This window comes from Balaenoptera borealis, assembly GCF_965194805.1.
Source record: "Balaenoptera borealis genome assembly, chromosome: 3".
Taxonomy (NCBI): Eukaryota; Metazoa; Chordata; class Mammalia; order Artiodactyla; family Balaenopteridae; genus Balaenoptera; species Balaenoptera borealis.
This window is the reverse complement of record NC_138866.1, coordinates 148202993-148225157: the sequence shown is the minus strand read 5'-3', so window position 1 is coordinate 148225157 and position 22165 is coordinate 148202993. Positions and strand designations below refer to the sequence as shown.

General features: G+C 37.8%; 1 protein-coding gene across 9 annotated transcripts in view; it reads left to right on the top strand.

Moving 5' to 3' along the window:
* Positions 1-21894, top strand: part of SEC11A (SEC11 homolog A, signal peptidase complex subunit) — a 55287-nt gene extending 33393 nt beyond the window's left edge. For 3 of the 9 annotated variants that reach the window (XM_082388430.1, XM_082388434.1, XM_082388432.1), the window contains 6 exons: positions 325-434; positions 5353-5502; positions 13962-14081; positions 15018-15095; positions 21125-21182; positions 21371-21894. In XM_082388430.1, the coding sequence (XP_082244556.1) occupies positions 325-434; positions 5353-5502; positions 13962-14081; positions 15018-15095; positions 21125-21182; positions 21371-21421 (567 nt within the window). In that variant the 3' untranslated portion in view covers positions 21422-21894. Of the gene's footprint in view, positions 1-324; positions 435-5352; positions 5503-13961; positions 14082-14596; positions 14646-15017; positions 15096-21124; positions 21183-21370 lie in introns of all 9 variants that reach the window. The other 6 variants (XM_082388431.1, XM_082388435.1, XM_082388436.1 and 3 more) reach the window with 6 other exon arrangements.
* The last annotated feature ends 271 nt before the right edge of the window (positions 21895-22165 follow it).

Genomic DNA, 22165 nt, shown 5'->3' with positions numbered 1-22165 from the left:
ATGTTGCTGTTGGCTGGTATGTGTCATGTATGTGATTGAATTTAAGCTGAATGGTCGTGAAGCCCAAATGAAATAATTTATGTGAAAAGTTCTGAAAATAATGTTATATAAATGTAATGTGTTTTAGCAAACAAAACGGCAGGGTTCTTTGAGTGGGTGGGGATGTTCTGGGATGCTGATGGTGTAATTATTACAGTATTTTAAAGAGTTTCTTAGAACTTCAGGTGCCCTAATAGTACTACTTAAAACTTTAAAATTGATATTACTCAGTGCTTTCCTAGGCGAGGATAATTATGGATCTGATCTATTCTCTTGTTCTTACAGCTCTATTATCAAGTCCTAAATTTTGGAATGATTGTCTCCTCGGCACTAATGATCTGGAAGGGGTTAATGGTCATAACTGGAAGTGAAAGTCCAATTGTAGTGGTGCTCAGGTAACAGTTTTTCTTTTCAAGGCATGGAATTGCATGGCATTACTTGGGAGAAAAATTGAAATGTTGAATAACTGATATATCATTCCTTTAGACACTACTCTTTCCCAGAACAGGGCCTGGAAGAAAATTTGTTAGTCTTTCTCAGTTGTGAGAAATTCTCAACCTTGTTAGGCACTTTCCATTCAGATCCCAAAGGGCTCATGACTTTTCTATGAAATGTTTATGTGAGCTTTATTTTTGGCACATCTGTTAAGAAAGTGTTTCAGTATACTTTATTTTCCTGAAATCCTTCTGTCTTCTTACATTCTTTACTTTGGTATATCAGGGCTGATACTTAGTTGTTACTTTACAAGATTATATATCATCTTTACAAATTAAGAATTTTTCTGCAGCATGTTTTCAGTGTCAGTACAGAAGCATCACTAATTATTTCCATGTTTCCTGCTGACCTTTAAATATCACTTCTAAATAGACTTCAGGAATTCTGAGTATATTAATGCCATCTCTTGAAGTGACAAATAGTACTGACTTTTTTTTCTCCACTGTCTTCCTTCCCTATCCTTGTACTCGTACTCTTAAGGATTTAAAAACCTAATTTAGCACTCATTTTTGGAGAATTACCACTTGGTTATTTAATTGAATCATTGTAGTTCTGTCTTATTTGGGGCTTAATTATGTAAGCTATCTCAAGTCTTTTCTGGAGATAATGGAGTATAAATATAAAATAAATTGAATCATTAACATTACCTAAAGTCTAGATAATAGTACCTTATTCTTAACAAGATGAATTTGACTCTTTCATTGTCATACTAGGATATACTTCCAGCAACAAGTGGTTGGAAGCACTGGGTCTCCAGTATCTTAACTCCTCCCTTACTCATACCCATACCCTCGGTCTGAATTTATTAGTAATCAAATGCAACTGTGATTTTAGAGATCCAATGAAATGTCTGGAGTTTATTACCTGGGAAAGCATTTAATGTACTATTCTAGGGGTATAGAGACTTGGGTCTCTAGCTTTTTCATTGTCTAACTACAGCCTTGAGCAAGTCATTTATAGACTGAACCATAGTTTCCTCATCTATAAAATGAAGGCTAGACCTAGATGATGTCAGAAGACTTTTCCAGTTTTAAAATTATGTGACCCTAAGTTCCCAGTCTTGAACTCAGTGGAGAGCTTCAATTTGTGAAGTGTTCAAACACTAACAGAAGGAGAAGCCACACTAATTGGCACTGTGGGGAAAAGCTGTAGAGAGAAGGCCCAGGGAGGCATCTTTGGAGATTCTTCTGGAATTATTTCAGATTGAGTTCTGTTCAGTGGAGATGTTTAAGTACAATCTAATGACCTTTAAACTGGGAATGATGGAGTGAATAGGGGATTAGAGTAAGCACCTGTGGAACATTTTGGTGGTCCTGAAAATATCAGTTGGGGCTTAAAAGGAGTGTTTGGATAAGTTATTTGGTAGCTAGGTTATTTGTATACTAAACTTTTCTGATTGCCGGTGTGGAATAAAGAAAAAAAATGAAAAGAGACCAGGTCATATTAGAAGAGAATCTGGTCAAGACTGGAGGGAGTAGTCATTAGAGAAAGGTAATTTATGTGATTGGGTGTTATTTATGTGATTTCATAAAACTTCAAGGAATATAATTTTTACCTGGAACCAAATGTGCCTCAGAGGACTCAGGCCAACTGAGAATCCACTTTTAGGACTTTCGTGAAACCACTGGGGATAAAGACAAAAATACTTTCTTATTATTTATTTTATTAACTGAAGTTTCAGGGAACATTGAAAACATTTTTTTCCCCCTTTGTGAAGCTGAAGTCAGTTTAATTTATTTTTATTTTTATTTTTATTTTTATTTTTATTTATTTATGGCCAAGCTGCGCAGCTTGCGGGATCTTAGTTCCCCCACCAGGGATCGAACCCGGGCCCCCTGCAGTTGAAGTGTGGAGTCCTAATTGGTGGACCACCAGGGAATTCCCCAGTTTAATTTATATATAAATTATTTATATATAACTTCCTATAAAATTGATCATGATTGATGTATTAAATTTAAAAGTATAGGGCTTCCCTGGTGGTGCAGTGGTTGAGAGTCTGCCTGCCAAGGCAGTGGACTAAGAGTTCGAGCCCTGGTCCCGGAGGATCCCACATGCTGCGGAGCAACTCAGTCCCAGCGCCACAGCTACTGAGCCTGAGCTCTGGAGCCCGCAAGCCACAACTATTGAAGCCCACGCGCCTAGAGCCCTCAACGAAGAGTAGCCCCCTAGCCCCCGCTCACCGCAACTAGAGAAAGCCCGCGCGCAGCAACAAAGAGCCAACACAGCCAAAAATAAATAAATAAAATAAATAAACTTAAAAAAAATAATAAAATAAAATAAATTTAAAAGTATAGTTTAATCAGATAACAGTAAGAAGTTTATCAATAATTTATTTAATTTTTAAAAAATTTCCCCTGGTTATTTCTTTAATGATCCTCTTACCACATGCTTTTATCTGTTTTTAATTGCCGTCTGTATCTGAATTTTTAAATCTTTTTTTTTTCTAATCCAACTTTATTCCCTGAATCTACACTCTTGTTTTCATCCTACACTAACATCTCTATCTGGATGTTGACCAGGCACTTGAAACTCCACCTAATAAAAGTAAAATTCATCTCCTTTTCTCAAAAACCTGTTCTTCTTCCTCCTATTTCTGTGACTGTCACGGCCTTCTGCTCAATTGCCAATGTTAAAAACCTAGGAGTCATTCTTGATCCCCCCTTCTGTCATAGCCTATTGGCCATTGAATTTGTTATTTTCCCTCTCTCTATTCTACCCTTTTTTAGCTGTCCTCCCTGCTGTTATTCTATTTCAAGCCCTCATCATTTCCTGCCTGGGCTGTTGTAGCGACCTTTAAAAAAATGCTTTTATAATCAGAAAAAAGTTAATATATTTTCATTATATGAAATGTTGTAAACACAAAAAAAATCTAGATGAAACTAAGTCACCCATAGTTCTGGGATATAATTACTATTAACATTTTAGTCTCTTTTTTCATGTATATTATTTCTTACATAATTGAGGTAATTCTGTATGTGTATCCTTTTCTCAATCTTCTCCCCTTATCATTCTCCAGTGTCCATGTTTTTAATAACACTTTTAATAATTACCAAGTATTCACTTGTAAGTAATAGCCTGGACAACTGGTCTCCCAATTTACCTTCTCATCTTTTCCAGTTTACTCATCAATTCAATAAATATTTGAATGTCTTCTATATACTCTGTAGTTTCTGAAGGGATGTTTCTTAAATGCAAATATGATAATGATATTCCCTGCTAAAATTCTAGAGTATCTCAGAAGCAGTTTAGCACAGTGAGAGTGAACCCCCTTGGTTCAAATCTCACCTTTATCATTTTTTTAATTTACAACTCTAGGCCATTCTAAGCCTCAGTCTCCTTATCTATAAAGTTGGGATAATAATAGTACCTACATCATAGAGTTGTTCTGAAGATTGTTTTTAAAAAAAAACTCTTAAAATTAGCACTCTGCATATAATAAGTGCTCGATAAAGATGAGTCATTCACCCAGAACAACTCAGCTTTTATCTGTTTCATTTATATCATTTTCAAGCAAGGTTTTATTTGAACAAAGGATGTCACTGATTTTAAAAAATCAGCCAAAATAAAAACTTGAAAATTTCTTGTCTAGAATACCTTCTGTAATATTTTCACCAAACACATGTTCTGTCTTTTATCTGAACACCTTCTGAGAAAGGGAACTCATTGCCCCAAGAGGAACCTAAACAAAACTTTTAAGAATAAACATGTACTGAAAATCCATATTTCTAGTGGTTCCCGAATTTTGGTCATATTAGAATCACTTGGGATCTTTACAGAATACTGATGCCTGCTTCTCTCATCCACAGACATTCTGATTTAAGTGGTTTGAGATATGACCTGAGCGTGGGGATTTTTAAGTTTCCCAGGTGATTCTTGTGTGCACCAAAGTTTGGGAACCACCACCATATTCCCTTATGTATGTAGAGGGACCAGAGTCTTCAAACAGAAGTGTCTGGACTTTGTCATTTTTGCTGTATTGAATTTTATTCCTTGTCTTCTATTTTTTCTTATTAAATTTATTGTTAATGAAAACTGGAGCTTGAGTTGCTGAAAACAATACTGATGGGCTACTTCTTTATAGAAAGAAAAGTTTCATTAATTAGTGCAAATATCTTAGGACCTTTGAAGAACTTGGTATAAGGTAGAACAGGTGAAAGGTAAGAAGACACTCTAGAAGTTTGTCATCAGTAATTACCATGGAATTGAATTCTTTGCTTGTTTCTGAAATTCTTAGGCAAAAATCTCTGCTCTTGTCCTTGGTTTTGTTTCTTGTTTCTCTTTTTTAAATAAATAAATTGATAGCACAAGCATTGTCTCTGTCTCTGACTGTTCTTTGACTTGATGAGCTGTTTTTCCTTCTTGTTGGGTTGAAACCATGAGGTCATCTTGGTCTGTATCTTTATAAATGGCAGGAAAAGATGATCCAGTTCTCATCTGAATATCTTTTAGCATTTTCAGATGAAGTGAGAATAAGGACAGTGATTATAAAGTTCACTCTTTTATATTCTGTTTGTCATTTGAAACTTTAAAAGGTTAAAGAATTAGTAACATTGCCCTTTTCAAAATTTAAGTTCTTTTGAATAGTAATGGTTGAAATGGAACTAGTTAATGAAGGCTGTTAACTAAAGGAAACCTTTAGTATACCTAGTCTGAGGAAACCATATTTGGAGGACAATACACATTTTATGTTGATATATTTGTTAAGATATTAAGTATATTCCAAAGGTGATACTTTTAATTGTTTGTTGCATATCTAACTTTGAAAGTAAATTTAATCTCAGGCTTTCTTTTGCTATTATATTCTTCTTTCCCTCCCAGTGGCAGCATGGAACCTGCATTTCATAGAGGAGATCTTCTCTTTCTAACAAATCGAGTTGAAGATCCCATACGAGTGGGAGAAATTGTTGTTTTTAGGATAGAAGGAAGAGAGATTCCTATAGTTCACCGAGTCTTGAAGATTCATGAAAAGTATGTGCAAACTATATCTTCTCTATTTTAAAACACTTTTATGTTTTAGTGTCTGCAGCATTTAATTTTGATAGCCTAAAGATTAAGAAAGGGTGGGGAACTCCTAGGTCCTTCTTCCAGTCCATTTTTATGAATGTCTGAAGGTTTGGTGAACATTTGGAAGACTAAATACTTATTTAGTAATTCATTTTTCCCTGAAGGCTTTTCTGGAGGGTTTTCTTGGTTCCCTTCCACTTCCCAACCAGATCAGTAACCCTGTCTGTATATAGCCCCAGAAAAAACATGACACAAAGGTTGATCCCAAATAGAATTTTCTGATATAATGGACGAGGTAGCCCTAACCTTTCAAAAACAAACCTTTAAGGCAATCTCACAGATATTTTAAATAAGAATAAATTTGTCAACTTTTTCAAATTCCAAAGAAAATTTCTGAAATCTAAGTTATTCTTGTAAATATAGACTCTTGCATTTTAGAATTGAAAAAGATATATGTAAAACCTTGAGAATCTCCTGGTGTGGAGGAGGGACATAACAATGAGCAAAAAATGTCACCTCTCTGGGTCTCAGTTTCCCTGTCTGTAGTAGAAAGAGGTTCAGGAAGATGAACTATAAGATCTCTGGGTTCAATATTTTAAGATAACTTCAAATGGAGTATAATCTGTAAAAAAATTTTGGATCCCTGTGTTGTACACCTGAAAACTAATATAATATTGTAAATCAACTATACCTCAATAAAAAATAATAATAAAATAAAGTATGCAGAAAAAAAAAAAAAGATCTCTGGGCTCTAAGCCTGTGCTTCCCTGTGCAGCTACATATTCCTCACCCCCTCCATTCCAAGTCTGTAATATTTCTAGTTAAGGAAAACTTTCAGAAGGAAGGAAAGAAAGAAATGAAGGAAAAGGGATTGTCCTGGAGGACATACAGAGGGAAGTAAAACAGTGGGAGTGATGTAGGTTCTTGAGTATGAAGAAGCCCTAAATAGATACTACTTCATGCTTACCACCCTCTCAAGTAGTTTACATTCTCCACTTCCAGAAGAGGGAACTGTCAACTGTTGCTTTTTGAAAAATCTCTGTAAACATTCTAGCTTAGAAGAGTTCTTTCTTCACTGATAAAAATAAAGATCTTACTGCTCTTTTTTTTCCATACTTCAGTATATTGGAAGATTATAATTTTTATATTGCATTCTGTTAGTGACTAGGAAGGAATAACTTAGTTTTTTTAATTTTACTTTTATTTATTGAGAAGGTTTATTCAGTACAGGTAGTGTTTTCCATATTCTCAAAGTATATTTGTGTTGTTTGTTCTCACCAACTTTCCCCTGAATTTATCAGAAAAAAATCACACCCTGCTTTGGGTAGAGCAGAAGTTGTCCATTTTTATGTGTGATCCTTTGAAATTGAGTTATTTATTTATTTATTTTAGAATAGGCTTTTATATATATATATATATATATATATATATATATATATATATATAAATTTATTTATTTATTTATATTTATTCTTGGCTGCGTTGGGTCTTTGTTGCTGCGCGCGGGCTTTCTCTAGTTGCAGCGAGCGGGAGCTACTCTTCGTTGCGGTGCGTGGGCTTCTCATTGTGGTGGCTTCTCTTGTTGTGGAGCACCAGCTCTAGGCTCATGGGCTTCAGTAGTTTTGGCACGTGGGCTCAGTAGTTGTGGCTCACAGGCTCTAGAGCGCAGGCTCAGCAGTTGTGGTTCACGGGCTTAGTTGCTCCGTGGCATGTGGGATCTTCCCAGACCAGGGCTCAAACCCCTGTCCCCTGGATTGGCAGGTGGATTCTTAACCACTGTGCCACCAGGGAAGTCCCGAGTCTTTTATTTTAAAACAGTTACCTTGTTTCAGGACAGGTTCACTGACAGGTATATCAATTACAGATTCCTTAAATTTAACAGAATTGTGAATATTTTAAACTGTATGGTATTTGTAATCTGACGTTATTGGTCATTTACGTTAAACATTTGAGATGCCTTTAATTAGCAGGCCTGTTTAAATAACAGATCCTATTAATCTTCTGAAGTTTCAAATTTCCTTTTTTGGGGTGGGGGGAAGACTAAAATACCTGGTTGTAATAATCATTTGATTTAATAGTATTAACATTGTTCTTAAATATGGGACCAAACGACAACCAAAATGGATTAAGTTTTTGTAGTAAATGTGTCCTGAACGTTTTCAAGCTGGTTTTTGCACTGTTAACATGTTTCTGTCATCTGAACCTTGTTTTAAGAAGTGAAATCCTGAGCTTTAAGAATAGAGGTAGGAATTGTTCAGCTAACCTCTCTCTTGTCTCATTCCTCCTTTCCTTCTCCATCTACTTTTTTTTTTAATAAATTGTATTTATTTATTTATTTATTTATTTATTTTTGGCACCTGGACAGGGACTTGAACCCTGGGCCCTCAGATTAAAAGTTCCATCTGCTTCTTATGTAACTTTGTAAATTTGTAAATATAACATAAAACTCTTTTTTTCATATATTGAATCTCCATCTTATGAACATTCTTATTACATTATTATTCTTACACATGATGCTGTGTGAAATTGGAAAACACAAAATTGCCTGTAATCCTAGCATCCAGAGATAAAATGTTAAGTTGGGGGTCATTCTCTTTTTGTCTTATAAACATACGTTTTCCTCCCCATGCAACACTGGGATCTGCTTAATACTACCTTTTTTTTTTTTTTTCCAACATCTTTATTGGAGTATAATTGCTTTACAATGTTGTGTTAGTTTTTGCTGTATAACAAAGTGAATCACCTATATGTATACATATATCCCCATATCCCCTCCCTCTTGCACCTCCCTCCCACCCTCCCTATCCCACCCCTATAGGTGGTCACAAAGTACTGAGCTGATCTCCCTGTGCTATGCAGCTTCTTCCGCCTAGCTATCTATTTTACGTTTGGTAGTGTATATATGTCAGTGCTACTCTCTCACTTCATCCCAGCTCACCCTTCCCCGTGTCCTCAAGTCCATTCTCTATATCTGCATCTTTATTCCTGTCCTGCCCCTAGGTTCATCAGAACCATTTTATTTTTTATTTTTTGGTTCCATATATATGTGTTAGCATACGGTATTTGTTTTTCTCTTTCTGACTTACTTCACTCTGTACGACAGACTCTGGGTCCATCCACCTCACTACAAATAACTCAATTTCGTTTCTTTTTATGGCTGAGTAATATTCTGTTGTATATATGTGCCACATCTTCTTTATCCATTCATCTGTCGATGGACACTAAGGTTGCTTCCATGTCCTGGCTATTGTAAATAATGCTGCAGTGAACATTGGGGTACATGCTTCTTTTTGAATTATGGTTTTCTCAGGGTATATGCCCAGTAGTGGGATTGCTGGGTCATATGGTAGTTCTATTTTTAGTTTTTTAAGGAACCTCCATACTGTTCTCCATAGTGGCTGCATCAATTTACATTCCCACCAACAGTGCAAGAGGGTTCCCTTTTCTCCACACCCTCTCCAGCATTTATTGTTTGTAGATTTTTTGATAATGGCCATTCTGACTGGTGTGAGGTGATACCTCATTGTAGTTTTGATTTGCATTTCTCTAATGATCAGTGATGTTGAACATCCTTTCATGTGTTTGTCGGCAGTCTGTATATCTTCTTTGGAGAAATGTCTATTTAGGTCTTCTGCCCATTTTTGGATTGGGCTGTTTGTTTTTTTGATATTGAGCTGCATGAGCTGCTTGTATATTTTGGAGATTAATTCTTTGTCAGTTGCTTCGTTTGCAAATATTTTCTCCCATTCTGAGGGTTGTCTTTTTGTCTTGTTTATGGTTTCCTTTGCTGAGCAAAAGCTTTTAAGTTTCATTAGGTCCCATTTGTTTATTTTTGTTTTTATTTCCATTACTCTAGGAGGTGAGTCAAAAAAGATCTTGCTGTGATTTATGTCATAGCATGTTCTGCCTTATGTTTTCCTCTAAGAGTTTTATTTATGGGACTCTCTGCACTTCCTGGACTTGATTGACTATTTCCTCTCCCATGTTAGGGAAGTTTTCAACTATAATCTCTTCAAATATTTTCTCAGACCCTTTCTTTTTCTCTTCTTCTTCTGGGACCCCTATAATTTGAATGTTGGTGCAATTAATGTTGTCCCAGAGTTCTCTGAGACTGTCCTCAATTCTTTTCATTCTTTTTTCTTTATTCTGCTCTGCAGTAGTTAGTTACACTATTTTATCTTCCAGGTCACTTGTCTGTTCTTCTGCCTCAGTTATTCTGCTATTGATTCCTTCTAGAGAATCTTTTATTTCATTTATTGTGTTGTTCATCGTTGTTTGTTTGCTCTTTAGTTCTTCTAGGTCCTTGTTAAATGTTTCTTGTATTTTCTCCATTCTATTTCCAAGATTTTGGATTATCTTTACTATCATTACTCTGAATTCTTTTTCAGGTAGACTGCCTATTTCCTCTTCATTTGTTTGGTCTGGTGGGTTTTTACCTTGCTCCTTCGTCTGCTGCATATTTCTCTGTCTTCTCATTTAACTTACTGTGTTTGGGGTCTCCTTTTCGCAGGCTGTAGGTTCATAGTTCCCGTTGTTTTTGGTGTCTCCCCCCAGTGGGTAAGGTTGGTTCAGTGACTTGTGTAGGCTTCCTGGTGGAGGGGACTGGTGCCTGTGTTTTGGTGGGTGGGGCTGGATCTTGTCTTTCTGGTGGACAGGGCCGCATCCGGTGGTGTGTTTTTGAGTGTCTGTGAACTTAGTATGACTTTAGGCAGCCTCTCTGCTAATGGGTGGGGCTGTGTTCCTGTCCTGCTAGTTGTTTGGCATGGGGCCTCCGGCACTGGAGTTTGCTGGCCGTCGGGTGGAGCTGGGTCTTAGCGTTGAGATGGAGGTCTCTGGGAGAGCTCTCGCTGATTGATATTACGTGGGGCTGGAAGGTCTCTGGGGGTCCAATGTCCTGAACTCGGTTCTCCCACCTCAGAGGCTCGGGCCTGACACCAGGCCGGAGCACCAGGACCCTGTGAGCCACACGCCATTGTGTTGACTGGCTCTCCATCACCGTGACCATGGCAGGCAAGGTTTGTGGGCATGACTTCAGCTACCTGGGAAAAGCTCTGATATGACATCAGAACTTATTTCTGCAACTATCTGGAAAAATCCATACTTTTTCCCATCTTCTCCAGCTGTAGAATATCTGCCCTCCAAGCAGCACATAACCTAAACAATGAGATGTTTGCCTCAGTTGTTTCCCAGAAGCTTGGAGTCAGCTGTGTCCTCAGTACTATTTTGTAACATGATTATCTCATGAGCATGTGGTAGAATATACCTGGTATTACCACATATGCAAAGAATCCCTGAACTAAAAGATGACCTTGCCAAGTACTACTTAATACGATGGTACTAGGTCCATGAATTTGTATCTGTTCTTTGTGCCCAGTGTAGTTGTTCATCTAGTCCTGCCTGTTATCCAGATGAGACTAATTTTGTGTCCTGAACTATCTGACTAGGCAGTGGAAAAGTGCACGTTATCAAGGGCTTCTCTCTAATGCACTACTGAGCTCAGGAAAAATTCCCTTAACAGAAACATTAAGTAATTTCCAATATTTGGGGACAATAGGAAATTGTGAGAAAGTGGTTGGCATTGGAGTTTTTGTTTCTGTTTGGAGATTGTGTTATCCCTTAATCATTTTATCTTTTCAAAAATTATTTTTTTTGTTTTTTTAAACGTGTTACAGGATATTAAATATAGTTCCCTGTGCTATACTGTAGGTCCTTGTTGTTTATCTACTTTATACGTAGTAGTGTGTATCTGTTAATCCCATATTCCCAATTTATCTCTCCCCCTGGCATTGTTTTTTTTTAAAAAAAAGACTTAACCACCTCCTGCACTGATTATAGTTAATACTGTATTTTTAATTAAGTAAAAAAAAGGAGGGCTATGAGATATGCATGCAGGTAAGGTTATATGTACTGTGGCAAACAGCAAAAAACTTCTTTGAATCCTCCTCTCCCCTCGCCTATTTCTTGCTTTCCATTTTCTTCCAAAATGGGCGAGTTAGGAAAGCAGAGATAGTGAAGTTTGTTTTTTAATTTAAAAGGTGAGATAGCTATTAAATGTTTATCAGTTGACTTAATTTTCGTGTATAGCTTCTCGTATTAGCCTGTTAGTCAGCAATTTGTAATACTTACATTTTTCCCACATATAAACTCTTTATCTTATTTTATAGCCTGCTCTAATATGTATTTAGTAAGTTCAGCCTATAGGTAGTATTATAATTTGATGATATTGAATATTGGCATGTGATCAAGTATTTAGAAGGAGAATTCTCCATTGGGGTGGCTTAGTCCTTTGCTTTGCTTTTTCTGTGCAGATAGATAGATTATTTTGCACCCGTTTGGCTCTTGGGGTCTTACTTTATCTTATCTAAGTTATTTCCTCCCTCCTAACATCACAGTATTGTGATGGTTGAATTAAATTTTAGGTGCTTTGAGCTCCTTGGAGATAGATAATACTAAATATTTGGTCCCTATGCTAGCGAGGGAAAAGTCCCATATAAATGTGTTGTCAATCAGGATTCGGTGCTCATGGGTTGTGAAGTGCTAGAATAGGTCTCCATAGTTGGCTTAATAGGAGCTGGTTGCCGCCAGGGAATATTTCTTGCACTATTAAGTAGATGAAGGAAACCTGTGCTTTTTCAAACAGCTGTAGTGGGTCCTGATTACATCCCAGAGGTGGGGAAATTGTGTTTGTTTGTTTGTTTTGTTGACAAATTAAGTCTTTGGGAATAGCTCAGATCTCTCGTAGCATCCCTTTCCTTTCCTGGGGAGTTTCCCATTTCCCAGCTTTTCTTTCCTCATACTTTACTTTTCTGCCTCTTTTCTTGGTGTTATTTCCTGGTTGAATGGACTCTTCTTCCTGCTGCTCCTGACTTTCACTCCGCAGCTAGCCCCACCTTGGCACCTGTCCTCTTTTACCCCCAGGATTTTTCAGATATTCTTTCACTTACTGAGTTGTCAGCTACAGATTATTTTTCTCTGTATATATTTGCATTTTTTCTAATTGGAATCTCATTTTTAATGAGACTGTTTGCACTTGACTGTTTTTGGTGTTTGCAGCAGCTCCCAATTTAGTTTTATCTGCAGATGATTTAGTGTCTAGAGAGCCAGTTTCTGGCTTAGAATCTAAGTGGATATTAGTCAGTAGGAGTTAAAGCTATTTTTCTTCTTTCTAGTGTAGCTGTTAACCCAAACTCACTTGAGTTAATTTTAAGACAGTCTTTATCAACTGTAAAATGTACTTTGCTTTCAGTTAAATTTTAAGATTACTAGAAGCCTCCTGGTTCTTTAGTAGAATTAAATTAATAATTATCTGATCGAGTAAGATGATGTTTCTGTAGACCCTGGCTTGTAAAAGTAGTGCATGTTTGTTGGAGAAAAAAAAAATGAGAAGCTAAAGTTAAGCTAAAAAAAAGCCATAGATAGCTGCTGTTTACACCTTGGTCTATCATTTTAGACCCTGTTTAATATTTTTCTTTTTTACTTTTTTTTTCATATGGAGAATTTCTAACATGCACAAAGTAGACAAAACAGTATAATGAACTTCCATGTACCAGTCACCTAGTTCCAATATTTATTAATCTATAGCCAATTCTGCCTACATTACCACCTCTTCCCCTTCTCCTGCCTGTATTATTTTGAATCAAATCCTAGATATCATGTGGTATCATATGTAAATATTTCAATAAATAGCTATAAAACATAACCAGTGAGCTTTTAAAGAGTATAACTATAATTAGCATTCTTACACCTAAAAAAATGAACAGTCATTCCTTTGTATCATTAAGTTTCTAATCTTTGTTCAAATTTCCAATTGTGTCTTAACTTTTTTTAACAATTTGTTTGAATCCAGATTCAAAGAAGGTCCTCAATTGCAGTTGGCTGATATGGCTTTATAATGTCTTTTATTTATATCTGTAAATTCCTTCTCTAACTTTCTTTGTCCCTTGCAATTTATTGGTTGAAGAAACTGGGTCATCCTGTAGTTTCCCACAGTCTTTGTTTGGCAGATTATATCCAAACTAAGTAGTTTAATGTGTTCCTTTGCGCTTTGTATTTCCAAAATATTGGTGGTTTGTGTTTATTTTAATATAAAAATGAGATTATACTGTACATGCTATTTTGTAATATTTTTTCACTTAATAAAATTTGTATGATCTTCTGATGTCATTAAATTTTCTTCTGTATCATCGTCCTTAATGCTTGCATAGATTTCAACTCCTGTTAGACTTTGTTTGCTTCCAGTTTTTCCCTGTTGTAAACAATATAGCTATGAACATCCTTTTAGCTAAATAAATAATTATTTTGATATTGGGAATGATGATAAAACGCCACAGTTCCACAGGAATTTTCAGTTAACATGAACAAATTTTGTACTTTCAAATGGCATGAAGGTATTTGGTGACTTGGGTTTCCTTTACTCTTTCAAGGCAAAATGGACATATCAAGTTTTTGACCAAAGGAGATAATAATGCGGTTGATGACCGAGGCCTCTATAAACAAGGACAACATTGGCTAGAGAAAAAAGATGTCGTGGGGAGAGCGAGGGGGTAAGTATAGAGGGGAGATTTACTGAAACATTGGCTCTCTCGATCATATTGTCTGATCATACACAATTGAATATAATAGTTTGGTCCCGGTTCAGCCAAATCACCTTGTGTCCTTTGAAAAAGTATGCTTCTTAAAATGCATCTGAAACTTCAGGTTTACTGCTCCAGAAGGGAGGATATGGGGTGCTATAGAAGAACAGAATATTAGTGATGAGGATGAATTAGAGTGACAATTTAAAAAATTCATTTGTCTGTTTAATTCATTTCAGAAATGTTATTGGGCACCTTTCATGTACTCTGACGTCTAATACTGTGCTAGGCTCTGGGGATCCAGAGCGGTATTAATCCTGCTTCTTGAAACTTACATTTCTTAAGTGTTTACTGAGTCAGCAACTTAAAGTGTTCATCTAGATTAATTTCATCATGTTGATTTATTCCATATTGTTTTATTTCTAGTTTTGAAATTATTGAGGTCAAATGAAATTTAAAAGTTATATTAAGCCTGTTTATTTCAGATTTTATCAGGAGAACAGATCAGTGAAGGACAGGAATTGTAAGTTACTGGTATGAGGAAGTATGGGATTATTACTACCTTCATGTTATTAATACTATTAACAATAACTCACATTTATTAGTGCTTACTCTGTGCCAGAGACTCATTCTAAGTGCTTTCTTTACAAGTATTACCTCATTTTAACCTCAGAACAACCCTAATATTTCCATTCTACAGATGAGGAAACACAGACATGTTAGGTTGTTTATCTAAGGTCACACTGATGATAGTAAGTGGCTGGCTGACTCCAGAGCCCACCTTTTAACCATCATAGCAAAATTACTGGTATAACACTTCTGAGATGGGTAGCTGCTTGTTCTCACTCTTTAGATGCCACATGGCACTGTTATCCACTGTCAGAACATCTGCTCCTTCTAACCTAGGACAGACACTGTGGATTCAGTGATTCCACCAGCGAACAGTGGAACAGTGGAACTGAGGAACTGTGTTCCCATAAAGAAGTAAGTTCAAGTTATTAAGTAAAAGCTGCCTCAGTTACAACAGAAGAGCTGTTCAGTTTGGGGCCAGAGAGATTGGATCAGAAAAGGCACCAGTGTGTTTTGTCTTCGGCAGACCTGGTTTTTTGTGCACACCTCCAGTTCAAGGGAACTTGATTTCCTATGATGGAGCTAAACATACTTTTATAATTCCAATTAGATTATCAGTGCTTCTGAGAAGTGATAGTCCCCATTTCCCTCAGTTCCCAAGGTGCTGCTAATATCAGCCTCTTAGGTCTTTTTGCTTTTCCTTTAATTGCAAATGTACAGATTCTTGTAGAAACATAAGGAAGTAACAGTCATCAAAAAGCAAAGTCACTTCTTTCAGTTCCTCCATAAATATTTAATTTTTTGGTTTGTGTTCTTTTAGCTGATAAGTGTAAAAATGCAGATCTTAATGTATAAGTGTGTATACATAAACACATTTCGTGTGTGGGGAGAGAATGGTCATACTGCTTATAACCTCTTTTTTATCCTCCAATGTTGTTAGTATCTATAAATCAAAAGATTTATTTCCATATCATCATTTTCAAAGCTGTATGCTACTCCACTGTGTGGAAAGACCATATTTTTATTTAGCCAATCTCCCATTGTCAGATGCCTTTGATTGTGAACAGTGTTATGATGAGCATCCCTGTTACATGTATCTCAGTGCCTCTGCCCAATCATTTCTTCACAGTAAATTCTTAGACTTGGAATGACCTGGTGAAACATAAGCATATTTTAAGGCTTTGGACAAATTCTGCTGTACAGTTTTATTTGTACTCCTCCCAGAGTGTCCCTTTATCTGGATCTTGATTCTTAGGTGTTTAATGCAGCTCTTTCTGCTCATTGTGGCCCCCTGTTTGGGTAAAAAAATGCATCATCCTATGGAAGGGTGGAGGAACCAGGCTTTCTTTGACTCAAGTAACTTGTCTTTCTAAAGAATTTTTTAAAAGTCCCAAACTATGTACAGTGTTATTTCTAAAATCCCAACATTGAAAGTTATAGGCCTTTTTCTGGCTGTTAATTAAAAAAATGTTACAGTCTGGTACTCTCTGAATTAAATAACTTTCCATGAAGTGTAAACATCTGGGACACGAACAGCAGGAGCACAGAATCTTAACTGTACAAATTCACTTTCCGTTGATTATGTCACCACTTACCTTGACACATAAGGAGGCACATCACCTCCTTTTGTGAAAATTGTGTTTATAAAATGCTAAACTATATTTCAGAGTCAGACTGTACCCAAACCTTGGAATTTTTTTTTTCAAACAGCTGCACACTAAAAAATTGTACACTGAAGCCTAAAGCCCTAAATAAAAACAAGTTTAAACAATTTTTTATTGAAATGTAATTCACATATATTAGGATATAAAATTTACCCTTTTAAAGTGTACAGTACAGCGAGTTTTATTATATTCACAAAGTTGTAAAACCATCACCACTGTTTAATTCCAGAACATTTCCTCACCCCATAAAGAGAACTTGGTACTGATTTGCAGTCACTCCGCATCCCCTTCTCCCTGCAGCCCCTGGCAACCACTAATCTACTTCCTGTCTCTATGAATTGCCTGTTCTGGACATTTTATATAAACAGAATCTTACAATATGTGGTCTTACAATATGTCCGGCTTCTTTCACCTAGCATAATGTTTTCAAGGTTCATTCATGTTATAGCATGTAATAAAACACTTTTAGAAAGTGAAACTAATACTGAACCAACTAAGAATAGGGGTGATTCTTTCTAAATTCAGGTAGTTGAAAAACACAAGAGAACCTGTTAGTCAAAGACAAGTAGAAAGCAATAGGAGAAAAGGATGAAAGCCTGGCAGAAGATCAGGGAATAGAGAAATATTGACAGCGAAAAGAAGAATAAAAATAAAGGAAGGAGCAGAGTAACTGAGCTCTCTGTTGACTGAAATCAGTTTTATGGAGGAGGCTTTTATTTATTTATTTATTTATTTTAATATATATATATATATTTTTGTCTGCGTCTGGTATTAGTTGCGGCCCACGGAATCTTCGTTGCCACGTGTGGGATCTTTAGTTGTGGCATTTGAACTCTTAGTTGCGACATGCATGTGGCATCCAGTTCCCTGACCAGGGATCGAACCCAGGCCCCCTGCATTGGGAGCATGGAGTCTTACCCACTGGACCACCAGGGAAGTCCTGGAGGAGTCTTTTAAAATGTACTTTTTACTTCACTTGAAACAGACGGTTCCGGGATAGAAACAATGATCCTTTTTAAGGCAGCTACTGGGGTCCAAACTTCCCAGACATAGATCCCTTTTGACATCTGACAGATTATTTTCACCCAGAGCATCAGCAGATAGTTCTTCCTTCTGAGGCTCCTTTCTTAGCAGCACCTTTGATCCCAAGAACTCCCAGGGACACGTATTTACCCCTACTGTACCTTCTAGATGTTAACTTGCCACAGGCTGGTGTTGAGGTTGGCTTTGTGGATGGCATTTGTTTTACTTATTTTAAACCTCTGCTTATTATCAACTCTGCTTTAGCAGAGTTTATCTGAACTCAGTAGGAAAAAAGTGCAACTGATTTGAATTTAAGGTGACTGATGATAGCAGCATTATGCCCTTGATTAGCAACTCTTGACTGTCTCTGTCTATGGAGGAAAACAGTGGTATATATAATTAAATCTTTTGTTTGACTCTGGACTGCCTGTCATATTCTGGCAACCTTATGTTTTGCTTCTATTACTCCTAAAGACCAAGTTGCTTCTATTTCACACTTAGGGTGGGCAAGGAACAACCACCTAAGGGGGGGAAAATGTTTCCATGGATAACCCATAAGCAGACTATGTGATCATTGTGGTTCTTTGAGCATAGATATCATTGTATGGAGGTAACAGTGAAAGTCTCTACCCCTGAGCATGGCTGCTGATTGATCATCAGGCCAGAATTAGCAGTCTGATGTTGTTTTATTTATTTAAAAAAAATTTTTTTTTTTTTTTAGATTTTTATTTTATTTACTTATTTTTGGCTGCGTTGGGTCTTCATTGCTATGCGTGGGCCTTCTCTAGTTGCGGTGAGTGGGGGCTACTCTTTGTTGTGGTGCGCAGGCTTCTCACTACGGTGGCTTCTCTTGTTGCGGAGCGCGGGCTCCAGGTGCGTGGGCTTCAGTAGTTGTGGCACACAGGCTCAGTAGTTGTGGCTTGTGGGCTCTAGAGCACAGGCTCAGTAGTTGTGGCATACGGGCTTAGTTGCTCCGCGGCATGTGGGATCTTCCCAGACCAGGGCTCGAACCCATGTCCCCCTACATTGGCAGGCGGATTCTTAACCACTGTGCCACCAGGGAAGCCCCTGATGTTGTTTTAATAGAAGTCACAGATGCTTTTATAGCTTTTAATCTGCATTTTACTGTAAGGCATTTGCCTTTATGTTCTTAAATTTAGACGATTTTCCTTCTGAAAGACTGGAAACTGTTGCTTTTATGAAGATGTTATAAGTGAGACAAAAGAAATAGAGTTGTTGCATTGAAAAGAAAAAATATGTGTATTAAAAATATAGAAAACCTTTATCTACCCTCCTAGAGCTTAGCTAGGCCATTCTGTAGTGACTGTTACTTTTCAGCTCTTAGAGGTCCCAGGGGTTGAAACTAAAGCATGGGCCCTTAAAGGGGATATGATTTGTCACCACATGCCTGTTCCATACATCTTGCTTGCTAGAACTGTACTTCTTGTACTTTAATGTGCAGAAGCGTCATTTGGGCCTGACCTTCCAGAGGTGCTCTAACTCAGTAAATCTGGGAAGGTAGAGCAATCTGCACTTTTTAAAAAATTTATTTATTTATTTATTTATTTACTTTAGGCTGTGTTAGGTCTTCGTTGCTGCGTGTGGGCTTTCTCTGGTTGCGGCGAGCGGGGGCTACTCTTCGTTGCGGTGCGCGGGCTTCTCTTGTGGTGGCTTCTCTTGTTAGGGAGCACGGGCTCTAGGAGTGTGGGCTTCAGTAGTTGTGTCTCACGGGCACTAGAGCGCAGGTTCAGTAGTTGTGGCGCACAGGCTTAGTTGCTCTGTGGCATGTGGGATCTTCCTGGACCAGGGCTCAAACCCGTGTGCCCTGCATTGGCAGGCGGATTCTTAACCACTATGCCACCGGGCAAGTCCGCGATCTGCATTTTTTTATTTTTTTTTATTTTTTTTTATTTTTATTTTTGGCTGTGCTGGGTCTTCGTTTCTGTGCGAGGGCTTTCTCTAGTTGCGGCGAGCAGGGGCCACTCTTCATTGCGGTGCGCGGGCCTCTCACCATTGCAGGCTCTCTTGTTGCGGAGCACAGGCTCCAGACGCGCAGGCTCAGTAGCTGTGGCTCACGGGCCCAGTTGCTCCGCGGCATGTGGGATCTTCCCAGACCAGGGCTCGAACCCGTGTCCCCTGCATTGGCAGGCAGATTCTCAACCACTGCACCACCAGGGAAGCCCCGCAATCTGCATTTTTAACGAGCTGTCCAAGAGATTCTCACAGTGGAGGTGTAGGTTTTAAGAAACATCAACTTATGCGAATGGGAGTTCGGGGATGGGGAGAGAGAGAGATGAGTCTGGGTAGTGCTGCCAGAGGGGGAGGGGAAGGATGGGGTGAGGACAGGAGACAGGAAGTAAGAGGAGCTCTTAAAAGGAAGTAAAATGCACCAAAGACAAAACTTCTGTTTTTCAAGATTGCCTAAGCCTCTGATGGTTAGAGGTGTTATATGGGAGGTAATTTCTGTTTGTGTACCTTTGGTGTGTGCAGAGGTTGTGGGTGCCCTGAATAAAAGTATCTGGGATATTTTAAAGTATGCAAAGGTCAACCTCCCTTCTCTAGGACAGGCTCTAGGATGGTATCACCCAGTCCACTCTGGAATCCAACAGTAGAAGAGGAAGAGAAAGAAGAAAGTAGTACATTTCTAACTGCTATTTCCTCCCACATCTCTGTCTACTCTGAATTCTTATGATGTTGAAGAGTCTTTCGTTTTGAGGGGAGAATTGAAGTCCTGGGAGGAAGTGAGATCCCCAAGGGAAAGAGAAAAGAAGAGGCCTGGATATTCCAGCATTCAATCAGGCAGTATTTACTGAATGCCTGCTATGTGCCAAGTGTCAAGTTTGGCCTTGAAGATACAGTGGGGAAGAGATTGGCACTGTTTCTGCCTTTATAGAGCTTAGAGTCTAGTAGGGGAGACAGACACTATCCAGCTAGTTAGGCAACTAATTCTGTAATTAAACTCATGATGAAGAATTCAAAGGAAATATATGAGGTGATATGAGATTATTTAACAAGTGGTTTTACCTAGTTTGAGGGGACAAACTTTAGGGACAAGAGGAAAGCAAGAGCTAGTGAAAAAACAAAGGTGTAGCAGCCAAGAGGTAGGTAGAGAAAGAGACTGGTATGTTACAGAAACCAAGGAGAAAGATTTCAAGGGCAAGTTTCTGGTCATCAAAGTCAAGTGCTGCAGAGATGAAAAGGAAGATAGGAGCTGAGACTGGTCTTCTGCATACAGTGATTTAAACTGTTCTAGAAGAAGTTTCAGGATTAAGAGAACCAAAGCCAGATTACAGGTGGTTAAAAATGAGAGGGTGGTGAAATCTTAAGTACTATAATGAGCTGTACACTCACTTTTTGGACACTTAACATGAAGTACCTTGTAATGTTCTGGCTGTGTTTGCCTTGTCTCCCCAACTAGATTGACAGCTCTCCACAGGTTATAACAACAAACCCAACCCCTAACACTGAATCAGCATGTGGCATTAGAGTCACCAACTAGAGGTCAGAGACCTCAGATCTGATACTGGTTCCACCATGTACCCTGCGCATGAGCAACTGTTTCCTCATCTATAAAATGGCTATACCCCTAACTTCCCTATCACATGGGCTGTTGAAAGGGTCTAATAGGACAGTATATACAAATGGATTTTGTGAGCTGAAAATTAGTATTCTATGGAAGATATTGAGAATGTTCAGTAAATGATAACAGCTACTTAGAAAGTTCTGTGATGATCAGTTTTTTGTTTGTTTGTTTAGATTCGTTCCTTACATTGGGATTGTGACGATCCTCATGAATGACTATCCTAAATTTAAGGTAAGATCCTGTACTATATGTTTCATTAATTTTGGAAACCATTAAATGGATTACAGTTAAAAGATGGAAGACCAGTTGGATAGTTTAGTGATTTATCATGGTCACAAAGGCCAGTTTGTTAATTAACTCTGAGGATTTGTGAACTTTTAAAAGCTTCTCTGACTTGTGGTTCTGTGTTTGTTTTCTAGTATGCAGTACTATTTTTGCTGGGTTTATTTGTGCTGGTCCATCGTGAGTAAGAAGTCTGCCTTGCTGTTCCTAGAAGATGCTGTACTTTTTGTTCCTGAATGTTTGGAGTAGATATCAATCTGTGGTTGGTGGAATGGAGAACACATGTTGGCGCTTCTTGGTAGCACTGGTTTGCATTAGTTTATGTTTCCACGCCAGAGTACGTGTGGGCGGGTGCATGTGCACCACAGCGTGCACTCGAGGGGACTTTCAGTCACAGAATTTCATATGTTGTCATTGTCACACTTTCACATTTTTGTACATCAGTGAATTTTTTATATTAAAAGGTTGAGCCAAAGCCCCCAGTGTTTGTATTTTGAAGCCAAGCTTCATTTCTAAAGTGCCTACAGAGTTCTGTAAATGAAAATGCAGCTCTGCACGAATTTGAAACTGTCATTCCTCCTTATAATGGGAATGGCATATACTGAGGTGGTCGTCGTCTTAACTTTTCAAAATTTTAAATAAAAGACTTTGCATATCGAAACCCCTTATCCCTGACTTGTGTTTGTTGGGAAAGCTTTTGATATTTGCTTTCCTGTGTTGGTTCGTAGCGCCCTTGGGGAGATACAGGCTTTGATGTGAACAATTCTTCAGCCAAGAAGGTTGTCCTAATACTAACAACTGGTTTTTGTTTGTTTGTTTTGTTTTTGTTTTTGTGAAGCAAAAGTAGCTGTTGATATTCGTAAGAAATCTCTTAGTCATAAAATTGATTCTTCATTAGGGGGTCTCAGATGTGTATAAACCCAGCTGGTTGC